Genomic DNA, 16,526 nt, shown 5'->3' with positions numbered 1-16,526 from the left:
TGATTCTAGGGGATTTTTTGTTTGTGTTTTCGTTTTTGCTTTTTTGTTTTTTTTTTTGTGTTTGAAAACAATTGCTGGAAGTTTATTCGATCTGATGTGTTTTGGTAATTTTCATACACAGCTCTTACACCATGAAAAGTGGCCCAGTGTGACAAAACACGCAAGATGTATTTGTTTCTCTTCGGTGCAAATCATGCCCGTCACTAGTATATGTTTGACAGTTGTAATACTTAAAATAGTATTGGGTGTATGGCCTGGTGGTGATGACAGTTAGTCCGTATGGCTACTTGTTAGTCATTAGAACTTGGAGAAGGGGACAGAGTTTGTGTCGTCGCCAGGGCAGTGACTCGCCCCTTCTTTCAACTAATCTTACCGGTAATTGTCTCTCGTCTTTAAGTAAATTAAGGATGGACCATCCCTCAAAAGGAGAACATTAGGGGTATGAGACAGGTCTGAGGGTGAGGGCTTTTAACTGTGGGGGAAAAGGTGTTGGTGGTGTTCATAGAGCATAACCTGAGGTTGGAGAGGACCACTTGGGAGCCTGTAACCAAAACTAGAAGGTAACTTCTGGGATGGATGGAGGTTCTCTTGAGACAGTGCCAACCTAAATCTACCTCAGGTAAGTAGTTAGAGTACCTTTCAAGATTTCAGACCAAACGAGACACTTGTATTCAGTCAATGTATTCCTATGCTTTAATGTTTTTGTTTTCCCTTAATTCTTGAATAAACTTTTATTCTGAAAAACTCTGTTTTTGTCTCTGCTAAGAAAAGGCATTTCCCCTACACTTGCGTTAGAATAAAGCCGATATGGAGGAATCCTTCCACAGTGGACACAGATCAGATCCTTGCAATGCCCACGTGAGTATCTTAGAACGTTGCCAGCTCTACCTTAATTAAATACACAAAACAAAGGACTAAAGTTGACATTCACATGGCCCTTCGGCCTGGTAGAGGCGATCAGGGCCATTAGAACAGCTCTAGAGTTCCAGGAGTTTTTGAGGCGAGAGCGGAGAGGTGAACGGAAACCTGGAAGGAGTATTGTCTCTGCTCTGCTGTGGATATTGGATCCTTCTGGAGCCTCTGCCGGGCATTACCTAAATAACACAGGAGGGTGTCACCGCTGAAACTGACCATATTTGGGGCTAAAATTCAGTAACAGCAAAACATCTGTTTATGTGAGTCACCTGCAACCTCAAAATCACGACAAATTTTGAATTTGAAGTTTGAATTTAGAATCCGCCCGGGGCACAGTTCTGCCTCTTCCCTTGGAGTGGTGTCGGCGGGGTGGCACCGAGTTTCCCCCCGTTGTCACGTGTGCCTCCGTTTGTATCTGTTTGCTCCCCTAATGGAATAGGTTTCAGGGTTTTAAGTGGCTTTCTCATTGTGAGGAAAGAAGGGGGAGGTATGACAGCCAGCGGACGAAAAGGGGAAGGGAAAATGGCCCAGCTTCGGCTTGTTTTCCTTCTGGCTTGCGGGTAGAGAGGTGTGCCCCAACGAGGCCTGCGGCCCTCCTGCTGCTCTGTCCCCGGCCCGACATTCAGGTGGGCAGTGCTGAGACGAGCCTGGGGAAGCAGCCATTCCCCTTGCAAGTGACGGGGACAGAAGTGATGTCTCGGGAAGTGGAAGAGCGAAGGTGCGTCCCAGCGCCCACAGAGGCCGTAAGTGTTTGTCGAGAATAGTTCTTTCTCCTTGAGGGAAAAAACAGCTTGTCACGCAGTAGAAGCTTGCTCGTTTCATGCTCCAGGCGACAGCTCTGGCCTCGCCTTCCAGTTGGACTCTAGAAGCAGTGGGGCAGGCTGAAAGCAGTTGACCCTTGCCGAGGCCGTCCTTCCGTCCTGTCTGGCAGGGGAACCTTGACACGGAGGGGCTGCACCTGCTAAGGTCAAGTAACTGGCGGTTAAGGTCTAGGGAGGAAAGGAGAGGACCCGTGGGGTAGCTCCTGTTTATTATGTTCCGTGCCCATTTTGAGAAATCTCCGCAGCCCTCGCGTACCTTAACTCCTGGCTCAGAAGGTTGCCTTAACATATCTGAAAACGAGGAGGAGCCTTTGTATGAAATCCTAAGTGGACCTTCCTGGTTGCATCCAGCCCCTGTTCTAAACGGGGAGCCCCGACGTGCGGGCGGAGGACTTTGGAGCTGCTCGTGGTCGTTTTCGGGGGCGGCAAGGCCTTAGGGTTCGCCAGTGGGCGGTACAAACCCTGTGTTTCTGGCCGAGCGGGGGACTGACGGAGTTTGGAACAGTCACCGCTGGCCTCCTCTACCCTCCTCGGTGCCCCCATCGGATCACCTACACGGAAAAACAAAATCTGGCAGTCAGGGCCCTCCTGACCGCTTCAACACAAATCTTTTTATCTAGCCCACCTTTCTTCTCCCAGAGGAATAAATGTGCTGACTCCTTTAACCTGCCCAGCCCATGCTGCCACCGCCTCTGGAACCTACTTCATTTGTCTTTTCTGTAGGTTTTTAAAATTCCTTTCCTTCATGGAGATTTTCCCTCATGTGTTCAAATGTGTGCAGATGCCCTTTTGTACCCGGTTTAAAAAAGAAGAAAAGGTTTGGGTTGCCTTTAATCGGCTGGTGTTTTTTTTTCTTTCTTTTTCCCGTTCCAAAATTTACCAGCTTAAAGTCTATACTGCTTCCATTTCCAAGTGTTCATTTCCCATCATACAATCTGCCTTCTCTCAATTTTCTACTTAGCTGCTTTCCCAAAGATCGCCGATCTTTCAGCCGAAGTGCAAGATGTGCTCTCCAGTACTGCAATTCATCCGCCTGTCTCTTTTCTCGTCTCTAGCAACGGGGGAAGGCATGGATTCTCACCCCGGCTTCCTTCCAGACAGCTGTTTTCCTCTCCCCACGCCCTGACGCCCCCCACGCCCTCTGGCCACGCCCCCAACCCTCTGGCCACGCCCCTGCCACCGAGCATCCACGAGGGGATGAGCTGATTCCTCCCCGCCTCCCAGCGATTCTGTGGCGGGTGAGGAGGCTTCGTGTTGCCCCTGCCATCTAGGGCTTGTGGTTCGCATTTCTCCGTCCTCCTTTCGCGCTCCCCTCACTGCGGCCCCTCCACGCCTACTCCCTGTGTCTGTGTGTTGGGCCGAGTTATGTGTGCCTGAGTTCCTGTGTGTGTTTGTGTCTGAACCTGTGTCCCTGTGAATGGGGGTCTCCCGGGCTGGCCTGGCCGCAGCTCTGCAATGAGAACCACATGTATAAAATGTGTCATGTGCTTCCGCTGAGTTCTGTGTGTATATATGATATGTTCAAAATCTTGTGCATTGTTTGTCGATGTTAACAGTGTAAATTAAATGGAAAACCACTGGAAGGTGTTCACTACACACACGGAAGAGATCAAGAGTTCCTTTAACTCCAAAGACAGTAGATAAAGCAAAACGCAAAGTGCAGAAACAGATCTGCATTATATAGGAATTTACTGTACTTAAAAAGTGTCATTTTGGATTAGTGCAGAAAGGATGAGTCACTCAGTAAATGGTGTTAGATAAAAGCTTAGGAGAAAAAATTAGATCCCTACCACCCTGAGTGCAAAAATAAAGCACAGGTAGGTTAAAAGATTGGAATTCTAAGCCAAACTCTACCATAATAAAACCAGATGGCCTTGAAGAAAGTCCCTTAACACCTCTGAACCTGAGTCTTCCACTCTCTAAAATAAGTATTTACACCATATATTTGCACTATTAAGGTAGCTAGCCACATGTAGCTATTGAGCACATAAAATTTTAGTCTAAATTGAGATATGCTACACTTATATGATACACACTAGATTTGGAAGGGTTCGTGCAAAAAAGAGAATGTAAATTATCTCCTTAATAACATATCAATTTCATGTTAAATGGTATTTTGGATATATTGTGTTAAATAAGGTATATTACTCAAATTACACTTGTCTCTTTTTTCGTTTTCCTTTCATATGGCTACTAAAAAATTTTAAATTGCATATGAGTCTCACATGATATTTCTTTTGAACAGTATCACCGTGTAGTATTTAAGGCCATCCCAAGCTTTGAAAGCCTACTGTTAGTATTTTACAGTGATTCCTTCTATTTGTATGGTAAATTACATCTTCTAGAGCTGTTTTTTGATATATTGTCTCATACAGAGTTCCCAGGAACTTGGAGGATAACAGTGATTTCCCCAGTCTGCAGATGGTGAGGAAACTAAGCTTGTACTAAAGATCCGTATGATGGAATCAGAACTAGACCAGGTCCCTTCTCTGCTGGATTCTGTCACGTTCCATTTTATATCCATTTGTATGGAACTTGATGCTCACATTGGAGCTGCTTTGAATGTCTGTGGTCGTCAGAGGCTGGCTGCAGCAGGACTGTTGTGTGAGGGGTGCTGGTGTGGGTCCCTTCTTTTGACCTGCTGTTTGCCTCCCTCGTGGGGGAGGGGGGTGTGCAGTAAGCCTCAGAGTTAAAGATCAAGCGGAAGGGAGCTTGCCTCTTCAGGTATGAACCTCCAGCTTCTGTAGGAACTAAAGAGAAGACCTAAAGAGGCAAAATCCCAGAGCAACAAAAATGAATCTTGAAAGAGGCCTATGTGAGTAAAGCAGCAGCTAGGGCCGCTCCACACAGGTTTCCTAACCCTCTGCTCTCTCTACATGGAAGGTTCCACTGCCATACTTAGAAGAGATCAAGGGTTGTTTTTCCTCCAAAGGCTGTGGAATAAAAATTCCAAACAACAGATCAGTGATTTATATAGCAAGGATTTTTTTTTTTTTTTTTTTTTTTTTTTTTTAAGTAGGCTCCTCACCCAGCACAGACCCCACTGGGGCTTGAATTCCCGACCCTGAGATCAAGACCTGAGCTGAGATCAAGAGTCAGAAGCTTAACCAACTGGGCCACCCAGGGGCCCCCGAAGTAGTTTATCTTTAAGTTGGTATTTAAGTCATGGAGAAAAGGATCATTCATTTGAAATGTGCTTAACACATTAAGGGTTGGCAAAAAGGCATTAAATTCCCACCACACCCAATCTAAAAAACGGTCTGGAGGGGTTTCATTAGAAAAAATGTACTATTTTCTTAATGTAAAACATAACATCATGGTTGTGCCAAAATAAAGTTTATGATAATTAAAAAAATAATCCTTTGTTGTGAAGGCCTTTCTTCACATAATATCAATGTCAGAAATTATGAAAGAGTTATCAGACTTGACAGTATAAAAACTAAAAACATTACTTAATTGCCCCATAGACCAGATAAGGAAGTCTACTCACCATATATCACGGGCAAGTGTTCCTATTCATGCTATAAAAGAGCTTCTACAAATCAATAACTAAAAACAGGAAAAGATGTGAACAGGGAGTTACTGAGGGAATAAAGTCAATATATACCTGAAAAGACAGTCACATTCATGAGTAGACACTTTTCCAATGAAGACATCCAGATGGCCAACAGACACATGAAAAGATGCTCAACATCACTCATCATCAGGGAACTACAAAGCAAAACCACATTTGGATACCGCTTCACACCGGTCAGAGTGGCTAAAATGAACAATTCAGGAAACTGCGGCTGCTGGCGAGGAGGTGGAGAAACTGGAACCCTCTTGCACTGTTGGTGGGAATGCAAACTGGTGCAGTCGCTCTGGAAAACGGGGTGGAGGTTCCTCAAAAAATTAAAACTAGAACTACCCTACAACTCACCAATAGCCCTGCTAGGAATTTATCCAAAGGATACAGGAGTGCTGATTCGTAGGGGCACGTGTACCCCAATTTATAGCAGCACTATCAACAATAGCCAAATTGTGGAAAGAGCCTAAATGTCCATCAACTGATGAATGGATAAAGAAGATGTGGTTTATATATATAATGGAATACTACTTGGCAGTGAGAAAGAATAAAATCATGCCATTTGCAGCAATGTAGATGGAACTGGAGGGTATTATGCTAAGTGAAATAAATCAGTCAGAGAAAGACAGATATCATATATTTTCACTCATATGTGGAACTTGAGAAACTTAACAGAAGACCATGAGGGAAGCGAAGGGGAAAAAATAGTTTCAAACAGAGAGGGAGGCAAACTGTAAGAGACTCTTAAATACAAAGAACATACTGAGGGTGGATGGGGAGGTGGGGAAGAGGGGAAAATGGGTGATGGGCGTTGAGGAGGGCACTTATTGGAAGGAGCCCTGGGTGTTGTATGTAAGCGATGAACCACAGGAATCTACCCCCAAAACCAAGAGCACACTTTACACACTGTATGTTAGCCAATTTGGCAATAAATCATATTAAAGAAAAAAGAGTCACATTAATATTCAAAGTAATGTAAAAGACTTTGATTATTCTTGAATTTTCCAACTCTTGGTAATGTTTCATATTAGCAAAGATTAAAAAACAGTAATAGCCGTATTGGTGGCAGTTTGGAAAAACAAACCTTTATAGATTGAATGTTCGTGTCTCCCCCAAATTCTTACGGTTTCATGGTGTTTGGCAGTGGGGCCTTTGGGAGGTGATTAGGTCATGAGGGTGAAACCATCATGAATAGTGTCAGTGCCCTTATGGAAGAGACCCTAGAGAGCCTTCTTGCCCCTTTGGCCATGTGAGCGCCCAGCAAGAAGACTGCCATCTTGAACAGAATCAGGAAGAAGGCCTTCACCAGAACTCCCCCATTTTGGCATCCTCGTCCTGGACTTCCAGACTCCAGACTGTAACAAATAAATTTCTGCAGTTTAGAAGCCGCCCAGTCTATAAATAGACTAAACCACTCTTGTACATTACTAGTATGAGTACAAATCGTTTATATATGTATACACAGTCTTATTGGAGAAACAAACTTTACGCCTGAAATGGTTTGAAAGTAAGAGAATAGTAGCTTTCACATTTAATGTATATATTCTTTAACCCAGCAATTACACTTTAAGGATGTTCTATAAATCTACTGATAACAAAAATCTATGTGTCTGTATCTACATGGATATTTATTGTAGCCAGCTTGTGATCTAGCAAAAAATTGGAAACGATTTAAATGCTAAGTTAAATAAACTATTTAAATCAACTGCGGTGACTCCATTTGATGAAATGCCCAAAATATATTTGTGTCAAGACTATCAAAGTAGGAGGTACATTATTGTAAAAAGTGGTATGTTTGTAAATGCATAGAAAAATTCTAGGAGGATATTGAGAATAGTATTTTTATGAATGTTAAAAATAGAGGACATTTTCACCTCCTAATTTTTATGTATTATATATCATCTCATTATTTAAATGTTAAAATTCGGAAAAAAACAGGTTGAACAGAACATTAAGAATACAACTATTTTACTGGAGTTGGGCAACTCTTAGAGCATAGCTGTACCATAAACCACTGGGACTACTTACAAGGTAGATCATGGTACTTAAAACCCAATGTCTTTTTTTAGTCGTTCATCTTTTTCTTCTGTCTGTTCTAGAGTTATACCTACCTTTGTTTTCCGAGGGATTTCTCCCTTAGTTTTCTCAACACTCAAATCCTCTTGGATTTGATCTGAAGTTATTTTAAGGAATATACCATTAGGAAGCAATTAAAAGTGTGACAAAATACACATACAAGGATGCTTGTCAAAGTGAGTCGTAAAATGTGTATGTCTGACACTAAGGGATATGCATGATACATTGCAAAAACTAAAAGGCAGGTTATACAGTGATATGTACTGAATGACTCCACTTTAATATATATAGACATGTATAGGAAAAACATTGGGAATATGCTCATTAAAATGGTTACAGTGACTATTTCTGTTGGTTTATAGGTCTATTTCCCAAATATCTAATAGTGAACATATTTTTGAAATTGAAAATGCAAAATCCATGTTTTTTTAAAGAAATTTCATAAAATATAACATAAAATTTACTATTTTAATCGTTTGTACATTTACAAATGAAGTACATTCCCATGGGGTGCCTGGGTGGCTCCCTCGGTTGAGCGTCTGACTTTGGCTCAGGTCATGATCTCGCAGTTTGTGAGTTCCAGCCCCGCGGTGGGCTCTGTGCTGACAACTTGGAGCCTGGAGCCTGTTTCGGATTCTGTCTCCCTCTCCTTCTGTCCCTATCCTGCCCCTATCCCACATGCACTCACTCTCTCTCTCAAAACATAAATAAACATCAAAACAAAATTAAAAAGGTAAAAAAAGGTAAGTATATTCCCAATGTTGTATAGCCATCACACTGTCAATTTCTAGAACTTTTTCATCCTCCCAAACAGAAACTCTGTTCCCATTAGAAAGTAACTTATTCTCTCTTCCTCGAGCCCCTGGTAACCTCTCTCTTACTTTCCGCCCCCATGAGTTTGCCTAGTCTAGGTACCTCATATGAGTGGAATCATACGATATTTGTCCTTTTGTGTCTAGCTTATTTCACTTAGCATAATGTTTTCCCGGTGCATCTCTGTGCAGCATGTATCAGAATTTCATTCTTTTTTAAGGATGAATAATCTTCTGTTGTATGAGTACACCACATTTTGCTTATCCACTCATCTGCTGATGGAAAGTTGCGTTGTTTTCACCCTTGAATCCATGTATTTCAAAATAGTTCGTGTAGCTTTGAGGGCCTTGATGCAGTGAAGCTCTTATGTTTCGCCTACAAAATTTAGCTGCCAACTGGTCTCCTTTTTTTTTTTTCTTTTTAAAGATTTTACTTTTAAGTAATCTCTGCACCCACGTGGGGCTCGAACTCACAACTCCAGGAGTCACATGCTCTATCGGTGGAGCCAGCCGGGGGCCCCTAAATTGTCCTTTCTTAAAAAGATGGCCTCGTATGTTGGTAAACGTCCCGAGAGGATTCTCTGGTGCTGTGTCCCTCAAGTTCTTCTCATCTTTTTCTCTCTTAGGTATCCTCAACGTTCAAGATTTTATACGGTTTCCTTTTACGGGGGAAATAAAACTTACACGCAAAATGCTTTTAAAATAAGAGATCAGCCAAGAACTTCATTGTGATACAGACTTTGTCCAGGCGGAATTCAGAGGAGGGAGGCATCACCCAACCGGACCCCTTGTTAGGAAAACCAGTTCTGGAAGCCCCATCGTTCAGCGACGGAGTCTCTGGTGGGACTTCCCACCTGAGGGCCAGAGCCTCTCCGCTTGAAGTGTGCAGTTTCCGTATACATCGTTTGTGATGTGTTCCTGTGGAAATTTCCCCACTGGGACACCCACTATCCTAGTAGGTACTCTAAAGATTTCAAGTATTAGCTGGAGGAAATGAAACACCCGCAGGGAAAGAAGCCTCCCTAGAGGGAAGAGAGGTGGAAAGGAGGTGACATTTGTTAAGCACTTACTGTGTATGAAGTACGATCATTTCTTTCCAAGAACATTCAAATCTGGGAGTAGGACAACCACCGGAAATGACGCAACCTGGCGGTGGCTTGGCCAGAAGGCGTCTTATTGGGGGTTTGCCTGAACGCGCAGGGCTGTGAGTAGGTTGAATGCGGCCCGACCACCGTGGAAGAACTTTTTCTTTATTTAACAAATGGTTGCTGAGGCTGGACATCATTGTAGACAATGCGCAAATATCAGTGAAGAGAACGTGCATTTATGAAGTTTGCATTGTGATAGGAGGGTGGGGTAAACACCATAACAAACAGTCGTAACGCTCACACGGCCTGGTTACAGGGAACAAGTCTGTGAAGCCTGGTGTGTTGTAAAAAGAACCCTGAGAGAGAATCAGGAAGTCGGGTGGTTGACCTTTGCTCTTCTGCTTATAAGCCACATGCCAGTGGGTAACACATTTAGCCTGTTGGGTCCCTACCTTCTTCTTCAGTAAGATGAGTGGAATTCAATCAGTTGGTCCCCAAAATATATTCGCCTTAGCACTCTGTGATTTCTTCACTTTTAATTTAACCAAAGTTTACAGCATTGACTCAGCACCCCCTCCGCCCCTCCACCCCTCTGCCTACCTCTCCAGAGAGGTACCTTCCGGTACATTCTGAAACAAGTCTCCCAAACTGAACAGTCTACTAAATGTATTAACTCCGAAGTGAATTCTGTGGGGAATAACAGAACAGCAAACATGATTTGTTTCATCTTATTATGTCCCTCTATGGAACTTAGCTGATTGATTGCTATGACCCAATAAAGCAGGAGGGAGATATTAAAGATGCGTCATTGAATGAAAAGGTAGACTACGGCTGCTGTCACATTGAATTATACTTTGCAGAGCAAAGGGCATTTTGGGAGAATTCCAGGTGTGATCACTGTGTCCTCACCGTAAGACCAAAGGCCCATTTCCGGGATCCTAATTTGAATTCAGGTACAGGTAACAGTGCTCGAGAAACTTCCCTTTGATCGTGTTTTGAGTCTGGTCAGTAACACCCCTCCTTTTTCATATGATTGATTGACTGATTGACTGATTTAACTTAATAGACTATTATTTAAAGCAGTTTTAGATTTGTAGAAAAAATCATCACTGGGGCACCTGGGTGGTTCAGTCAGTTAAGCGTCTGACTTCAGCTCAGGTCATGATCTCACAGGTTTGTGAGTTCGAGGCCTGCGTCAGGCTCTCACCGCCTGGAGCCTGCTTCAGACTCTGTGTCTCCCTTTCTCTGCCTCTCCCCATTCATGTTCTGTCTCTGTCTCTCAACAATAAACATTTAAAAAGTTTTTTTAATAAAAAAAAAGAATAATCAGAAATACAGAAATACAGGGAAAAACCCCACAAGAAATAGAGTTCTCACATACCCCATCCCCCTCTGCACACAATTCCTCCTGTTTGTTGCACTTTGTATCACGCTTTGGCTACTTATTATTACTTTCCAAGCAAAGAAAATTACATCACACCTTAATTTTTCTGATCGCATTCTCCCAGCTGGGGCTCTTTCCAGGGACATATTACTGTCTATTTCGCACTACTTTCCAGCCTTCCAGACCTTTCCATGTACGCTGTATCCCAAAATACTCAAGTCTGTGCTGAGGACCCTTAAGTGGATGTTTTGACTTTGGAATCTCCGAGATCTTATTTTACTCAACCAACATTTTAAATTCTTCATGTTTCATTCCTTTTTTTTTTTTTTTTTTCCCTGAAGAAGAAATTCTGTCTCAAGACTGTGACACAGAAATCCTGTCTGAGTTCTAGCTTGCTGGCCAGCTCTATACACATCAGCCCATCAGATAGGTAAGGGATGAGATAGATAGATGATGGATTGATTGAGGACTGGTGGATGGATCTAGAATGGGGGAGATCTCTAGAGAAAGGAACTGAGATAGAGAGATGAGAGAGACAAGAGATATTACATATGTTCTGCTTCTCTGGAAGAGCCATGATTGAAACAGTCACTAACGTTTTTCAGCATCTTGTTCCACGGCAATAGCTAAATGGAGCAAGGAGGCCAGAAGTTATCAAATGACATCCAAGTTAATCCTTTTTGGCCAGAATATCATGTGGGCGTGCCCGTGTGACTTCACCAGGAAGTGCCCATGTTAATCCGCCCCATTGTTAATGATGCTCAATTTGATCCCTGGTGTAAGTGGAGACAGAGGTCATTTTGTAAAGACTTTTCTCTTTGCAGTTAGCAAGGGATCTCTGCGCTGCTGCTTTGGTACGTGAGAATATCCTATTTCCGGGCAAGTACACTTTTACCTGATCATTTAAGGATCCACTGATGAGCCTTCAGACTGTCCCCTAAATGGTTTTCCTTTCTGCTTTTCTCTTACTGGAATCTTTCCCATTGAAGGTATCTTCATCTGTACAGAACCCTTCCAGGGGCTTCCCTATCAACTGGAGTGTTAGCAAAAGCTCTCTTATCGACCTGGAAAGAAATTCGGTCCAGATGTCCTTCACTACTATTATTATTATTATTATTATTATTTATTATTTTATTATAATCACACTTTCTCGGGGTAAACAGCAGTCCCGCGCCCAGCTCCCCGCCCAGTCAACACTCTGAGGTTCCTCTCTAAGAATAATATCTGTATTGTCAAAAGTTGTTTTCAAAACATAGGAACAACAGAAACCAGGAAACGAGGGAACATTTCTTCAATATACATGCCCGGCAAAAGGTTCGTTTCTTGAGTATATCCCACGGTCTGGACTGGGGAAATGACATGATCATGTTTGACAAGAGACCTTCCCGCGTCCCCGTCTCTGTGGCGCAATCGGTTAGCGCGTTCGGCTGTTAACCGAAAGGTTGGTGGTTCGAGCCCACCCAGGGACGGCCCTTTCCCTTTAAGGATTCCGGTTTTCGGAAATTTTGTCGGACAAAATCCGTCTGTGAACATTCTCACAAATAAAATGAAAACCGAGCTAACGTAGCTCCCCAGGGCGTCTTGCGACAGATGGAGTGTTCCCGTGTTCCCCGATTATTTGCTTGAAAGCCTTCAGGATGCAGCCAGACATGGGCGCGATCCCGTCATTTTGTCCCTAATTCTACTGAATTTGTTCCCAGATTCCTTCTCCCTCAGCTGCGTTGGTACATCCGGCGGCGTGAACCCCGGCTGTCCACACCCAGCTGGCCCAGGCTGTCCCCGAGTCAGGTCCTCGGGCTCTGGACGTCGGGAATGGGCCGCGGAGGCAGAGTGCAGGCTTCCATCGAAATCATCGGACTTTCCTCGCTTATAATCCCCCAAAGGGTCCCTGACACTTTCCATAAAAGGCATTTTGACAAGATCTACCAAAATTACTCTGCAAATCCACTTCTGGGAACGTACATAATTGCTGCATTTGTACAACTAAAATTGACCCATGTCAGGGTTACTGGTGGCAACATCCAGAAAATAAAATTTTAAGTGTAAAAGAAGGTATTTTCCTGCCCTCAAAGGGCTTGGTCTGCAGGCAATCAAGCTGACGGCTCCCCAGAAACTCATGGTCTTCCACCCATTCTTATCTTCATTTCTCCCTCCGCCTGTGATTTACCCAGATTTCCAGGCTGCGGGTAAACTCTTTGTGCGAACTACTGAACCGGAGCCTTGGACGCTGACCTTGAATATAGGGACACCTGACGCCACCCAGCCTGAGAAGTTTATTTCATTCAAAAAATTCCGAAGCCCCATGTTTTGCTTCCTAAATTGTTAGCAACCTAAGGGGAAGAGATTTCTCACTCTCGATATTCTCTTTATCTACCAAAGGTGACAGTGGCACTGGGAATCCTGAGTAAGTGAATATAACAGCTTGTCAGACTCTGACACGGAATTTTTCTCGCTCACTTGGGAAGACATCATGACCTGAGGAAACGACCCACAGGAAACAAACTCACGAGAAATGAACACAGAAACAAGGGTATCAAGTTCCCAAGCCTGAGGGTGTAACGTTACACAGATGTTTTTATCAGACGGGTATGAGAGGGTTAGGGACGTGGGAAATGTGACACCCAACAGCCATCATTTTGAACGTAAGGTCATTTTTATTCTCCCACATAAAGCGCACCTATCGAATAAAAATCGTAACAGGACTAAGATTTTATCATTTTAGAGCCAAAGAAGTGGATGAATTTGCTCCACCCAAACACATGAATAATTATATTGAGGAGCGGCGGCGGTGGGGGGGCGGGGAATTAAATTGCACAAGCAAAACCCGTATTATTAGTCACTCTACTATTTCCTGTAGGTTTAACAGACTGGATAGTGACTAGTGTTTTTTAAGACTTTTTCAGTGATCTCTACACCCAACTCCAGATCGGGAGTCGCTCACTCCATGGACCGAGGCAGCCAGGCGCCCCTGACCGGTTTCAAGTTCTAGGAGGCTGCGTCCAGGTTTCTTAACACTTCAGTTTTCCGCTTCTCTTAGTGGCTGCCATGGATTCTGTGCGGCTTCTAAAGCTGCTTTGGTGTTGTGAGCCCTCCCCCTTGTCTAAGCCCTAATTCGTAGAAGACCACCCGAAGGGCACCGTGCCTACCTCCTAGGCTTTGTCTCCCTTTACAGTGGTTTGAACCCAATGCTCCATCCATGGAGCTTTGTTTCCAACAACAGGAGTACATCAGCCTCATTCAGATTTCTGTTCACTTTTCAGGAGCGATATGGGAAACTTGGTGAAAACTGACCCCTCTCTGAAGAGTGTAATGAGGGATCAGCTCCATATTAAGCACTGCTTACCCTCCCAGATAAACCAAGCCCTCCCATGGCTCCTCCTCTAGCCCTTATATATTTCTACATGATGCCTGCAGTACCTCTGGACATTATTTCTTGAATATCTGTCCCTTTCTAGTGGCCTACAACTCTTAATGCCAAGGGCCGTGTGTTATTACCCACTATCACTATGTCCTCATGTAGTGACTTGGTAAATGTGGAATTAGATCATTGATAAAGTGGGCTAAGAAATTAATCTGATAGACAGAAAAGAGCTCAGACTGAAGGTGGAGAGGGAGGGGGAGGTGGCTCTGAGACCAGGAGATGACATTAATGGGACATGAGGAGACAGAAGTTAGAACTTCTAAAATGCACCCCCCCCCCCGCACCAATAAACTACAAAAGTATACAAATATATATATTTTTTCTTTTCTATAAATACATTTGGAAGGTGGCTCCCACCCAGTCCCACCCCATTAACCCATCCCTGTTAATCTTTTCTAAATAAAAAGGATGTGGCCGCTACCCTTCACTTACAGTTGGTAAAAAAGTTGCCTGGACTACACATTCCCACTCTAGCTTGAGGTAAAGGCTCTTCCTGAGGCCAGAAAGTGGGATTTTTAGAGGCTCCCACTGGGCAGGAGGCAGACGGCCAAGAATCAAATGAAACAGGCATGTGCAGTAGTCATACTCATGCTAGTATGAATTAGGGGCCTTTGCCAGGCAACAGGAGTGGGAGCGGGGAGGAGAGGCCCACAAAAGGTCTGTCTGAGCACTCATCAGAGACTCCTGGTCTGAGAAAGATAATAAAACGTCTGCCTGAATAGACATTATCAGGGCTACGAGATAGAAGGGGTCTCTCTGCCCTTCATGAGTCCCTGGCTAGTGAGGGTTCTTCCACGCTCTCTGAAGGTGGTGGAGCTCCGAAGATCTTGGCAAGCAGCCCTCGGTTGGAGCGAGCCTGGTCCTGGACGTTAGCCAGGCGAGCCCGTTCACGTCCCCCGGGCCGAGCTGCCTTCCGGGCTCTCAGCTCCTGCTCAGTAGGACGCTGGGCAAAGGCCCAGGTGCCATTCGGGCGGGTGGAGTCCCCATCAGCAGCAAGGAAGCGCTGTCCCCGTTCCACACTTCGAAGGTAGAAGTCAGTCTCACGCTTGGCCTGGGCAACCTCGGCCCTCAGGCGCTGCCTGCGTACCTGGCGCTCAAAGGCAAGATGTTCGCTGAGGTGGGACCACGTGAAACGGTGCAGGTACTGTGAACAGCAACAACAACAACAAAAACGAGAAAGGACGTGGGTAAGGCGTGGCAGGAAGGCAGAGGAGAGGAGAGCGAGTGGGGCCAACAGGAGGTAAGGGAGCAGCCCCGGCTAGGGCTGGGAAGGCAGACAAGTCCGCCCCTTACCTTGAGGTTCCACAGGTCGTAACGGAAGGGGCTGCGCCGTCGGGCTCCCATGGGCGTGTTGTGCAGACTGGCCGCCACGCGCTTGGCCACTCGCTTGTCCCGAAACTCCACCCAGCCCTCGGTGTAGTCCTTGCTGTACTTGGACCGCTTTTTCCCTCCCGTGGCCGAGGCTGCCGCCGCCTTCTTCTTGCGCCTCACGAACCCGTCTGCGCGCCGAGGACACAGCAGAGGTTTAAGGGGCCACGTGGCTCCCAAGGAACTTCACCCCCCACTCGCCCGCGGGCCAGGATCCCACCTCCAGGCCTTTGCCCGGGAAAAGGACTCCAAGTTCCATCCATTCCCCGTGCACCCTTTCCCCACGTCTAACTCCTTTCCTCAAACGTCAACTCCTGCATCAGATCCGCTCCGAACATTCTACCTACAACTCTCACACGCCCCCAATCCCGATTCGATTAGTGTCCGCGCGGGAGCTGGGGTCAGCTGACCACACAGTGTCTAGACCCGGGCCGCGATGACAAAGGGGATGGGTTCAGTGTGTGAAAAAGCCTCTGAGACTTTTATTCAGGATGTACTCAGTAAACTGCTAAAGCTGGTTCAGGAAAGAGGGCTGCGCGGGGTCGACATCAGAAGCCAGAGTTCACCACCCGAGAACTACCCATCTGTGCGCAAGGCGCTACCCACACCTAATCCCGTCTCCTTAAAGGCTTGCGCACCACTCGTCTCCCTGGGCGCCGGCCTCGAGTCCCGTGCCCCACAGCGCCTCGGACGCGCAGAGCCCGGGCCACGCGACGCGCGGGCGAGTCCACCCTGCTGCCCGCACAGCCAGGGCCTACGCTCTTACCCTCCGGCTGGAAAAAAACGCGCCCGACCTCGCCATAGGCGCTGAGAAGGTTCCGTACGTGCAGAGGCCGAAAGCGGGGCGGGAGGTGGCCCAAGTACACAATACCCGGCACTACCCGCTTCTTGCCGCCGCAAGCCGCCTCTTCGGATTCCTCCTGCTCCTCCTCCGCTTCTGGTTTCTGGTCTCTCGCTTCTGGGGGCTCCTGCTCCGCAGCCTCCTTCTCCAACTCCTCGGCCTCCATGCTGGCGGGGACCAGAAGCACGACAGCCGTAAAGCGCCGCGCCGCGCCGCGCCGCGCCGCGCCGGCTGC

At 45.7% G+C, this 16,526-nt stretch overlaps 1 protein-coding gene, 1 long non-coding RNA gene and 1 other non-coding gene across 4 annotated transcripts; 1 reads left to right on the top strand and 2 right to left on the bottom strand.

Moving 5' to 3' along the window:
• Positions 1–897: 897 nt before the first annotated feature.
• LOC106988081 (uncharacterized) lies at positions 898–2,865 on the bottom strand. 2 transcript variants are annotated; one of them, XR_008298793.1, is made up of 3 exons: positions 2,440–2,865; positions 1,993–2,287; positions 898–1,876 (listed from the first exon to the last, which is right to left on the bottom strand). It is a non-coding gene; the product is annotated as an uncharacterized LOC106988081 (long non-coding RNA). The 2 variants fall into 2 exon arrangements; XR_003414225.2 differs by having other exon boundaries at positions 898–1,873.
• Positions 2,866–10,565: 7,700 nt separating this feature from the next.
• Positions 10,566–16,508, bottom strand: ABT1 (activator of basal transcription 1). Its single transcript, XM_027040113.2, has 3 exons — positions 16,217–16,508; positions 15,376–15,581; positions 10,566–15,226 (listed from the first exon to the last, which is right to left on the bottom strand). Exons 1-3 carry the CDS (start codon positions 16,455–16,457, stop codon positions 14,846–14,848), a joined length of 828 nt encoding a protein of 275 aa, XP_026895914.1. The 5' UTR covers positions 16,458–16,508; the 3' UTR covers positions 10,566–14,845.
• On the top strand, positions 12,057–12,130 carry TRNAN-GUU (transfer RNA asparagine (anticodon GUU)). Its single transcript has one exon. It is a non-coding gene; the product is annotated as a tRNA-Asn (tRNA).
• Positions 16,509–16,526: the final 18 nt, after the last annotated feature.

This window comes from Acinonyx jubatus, chromosome B2 (assembly GCF_027475565.1).
Source record: "Acinonyx jubatus isolate Ajub_Pintada_27869175 chromosome B2, VMU_Ajub_asm_v1.0, whole genome shotgun sequence".
NCBI classification, from domain to species: domain Eukaryota; kingdom Metazoa; phylum Chordata; class Mammalia; order Carnivora; family Felidae; genus Acinonyx; species Acinonyx jubatus.
This window is presented reverse-complemented; position numbering and strand designations above follow the sequence as displayed.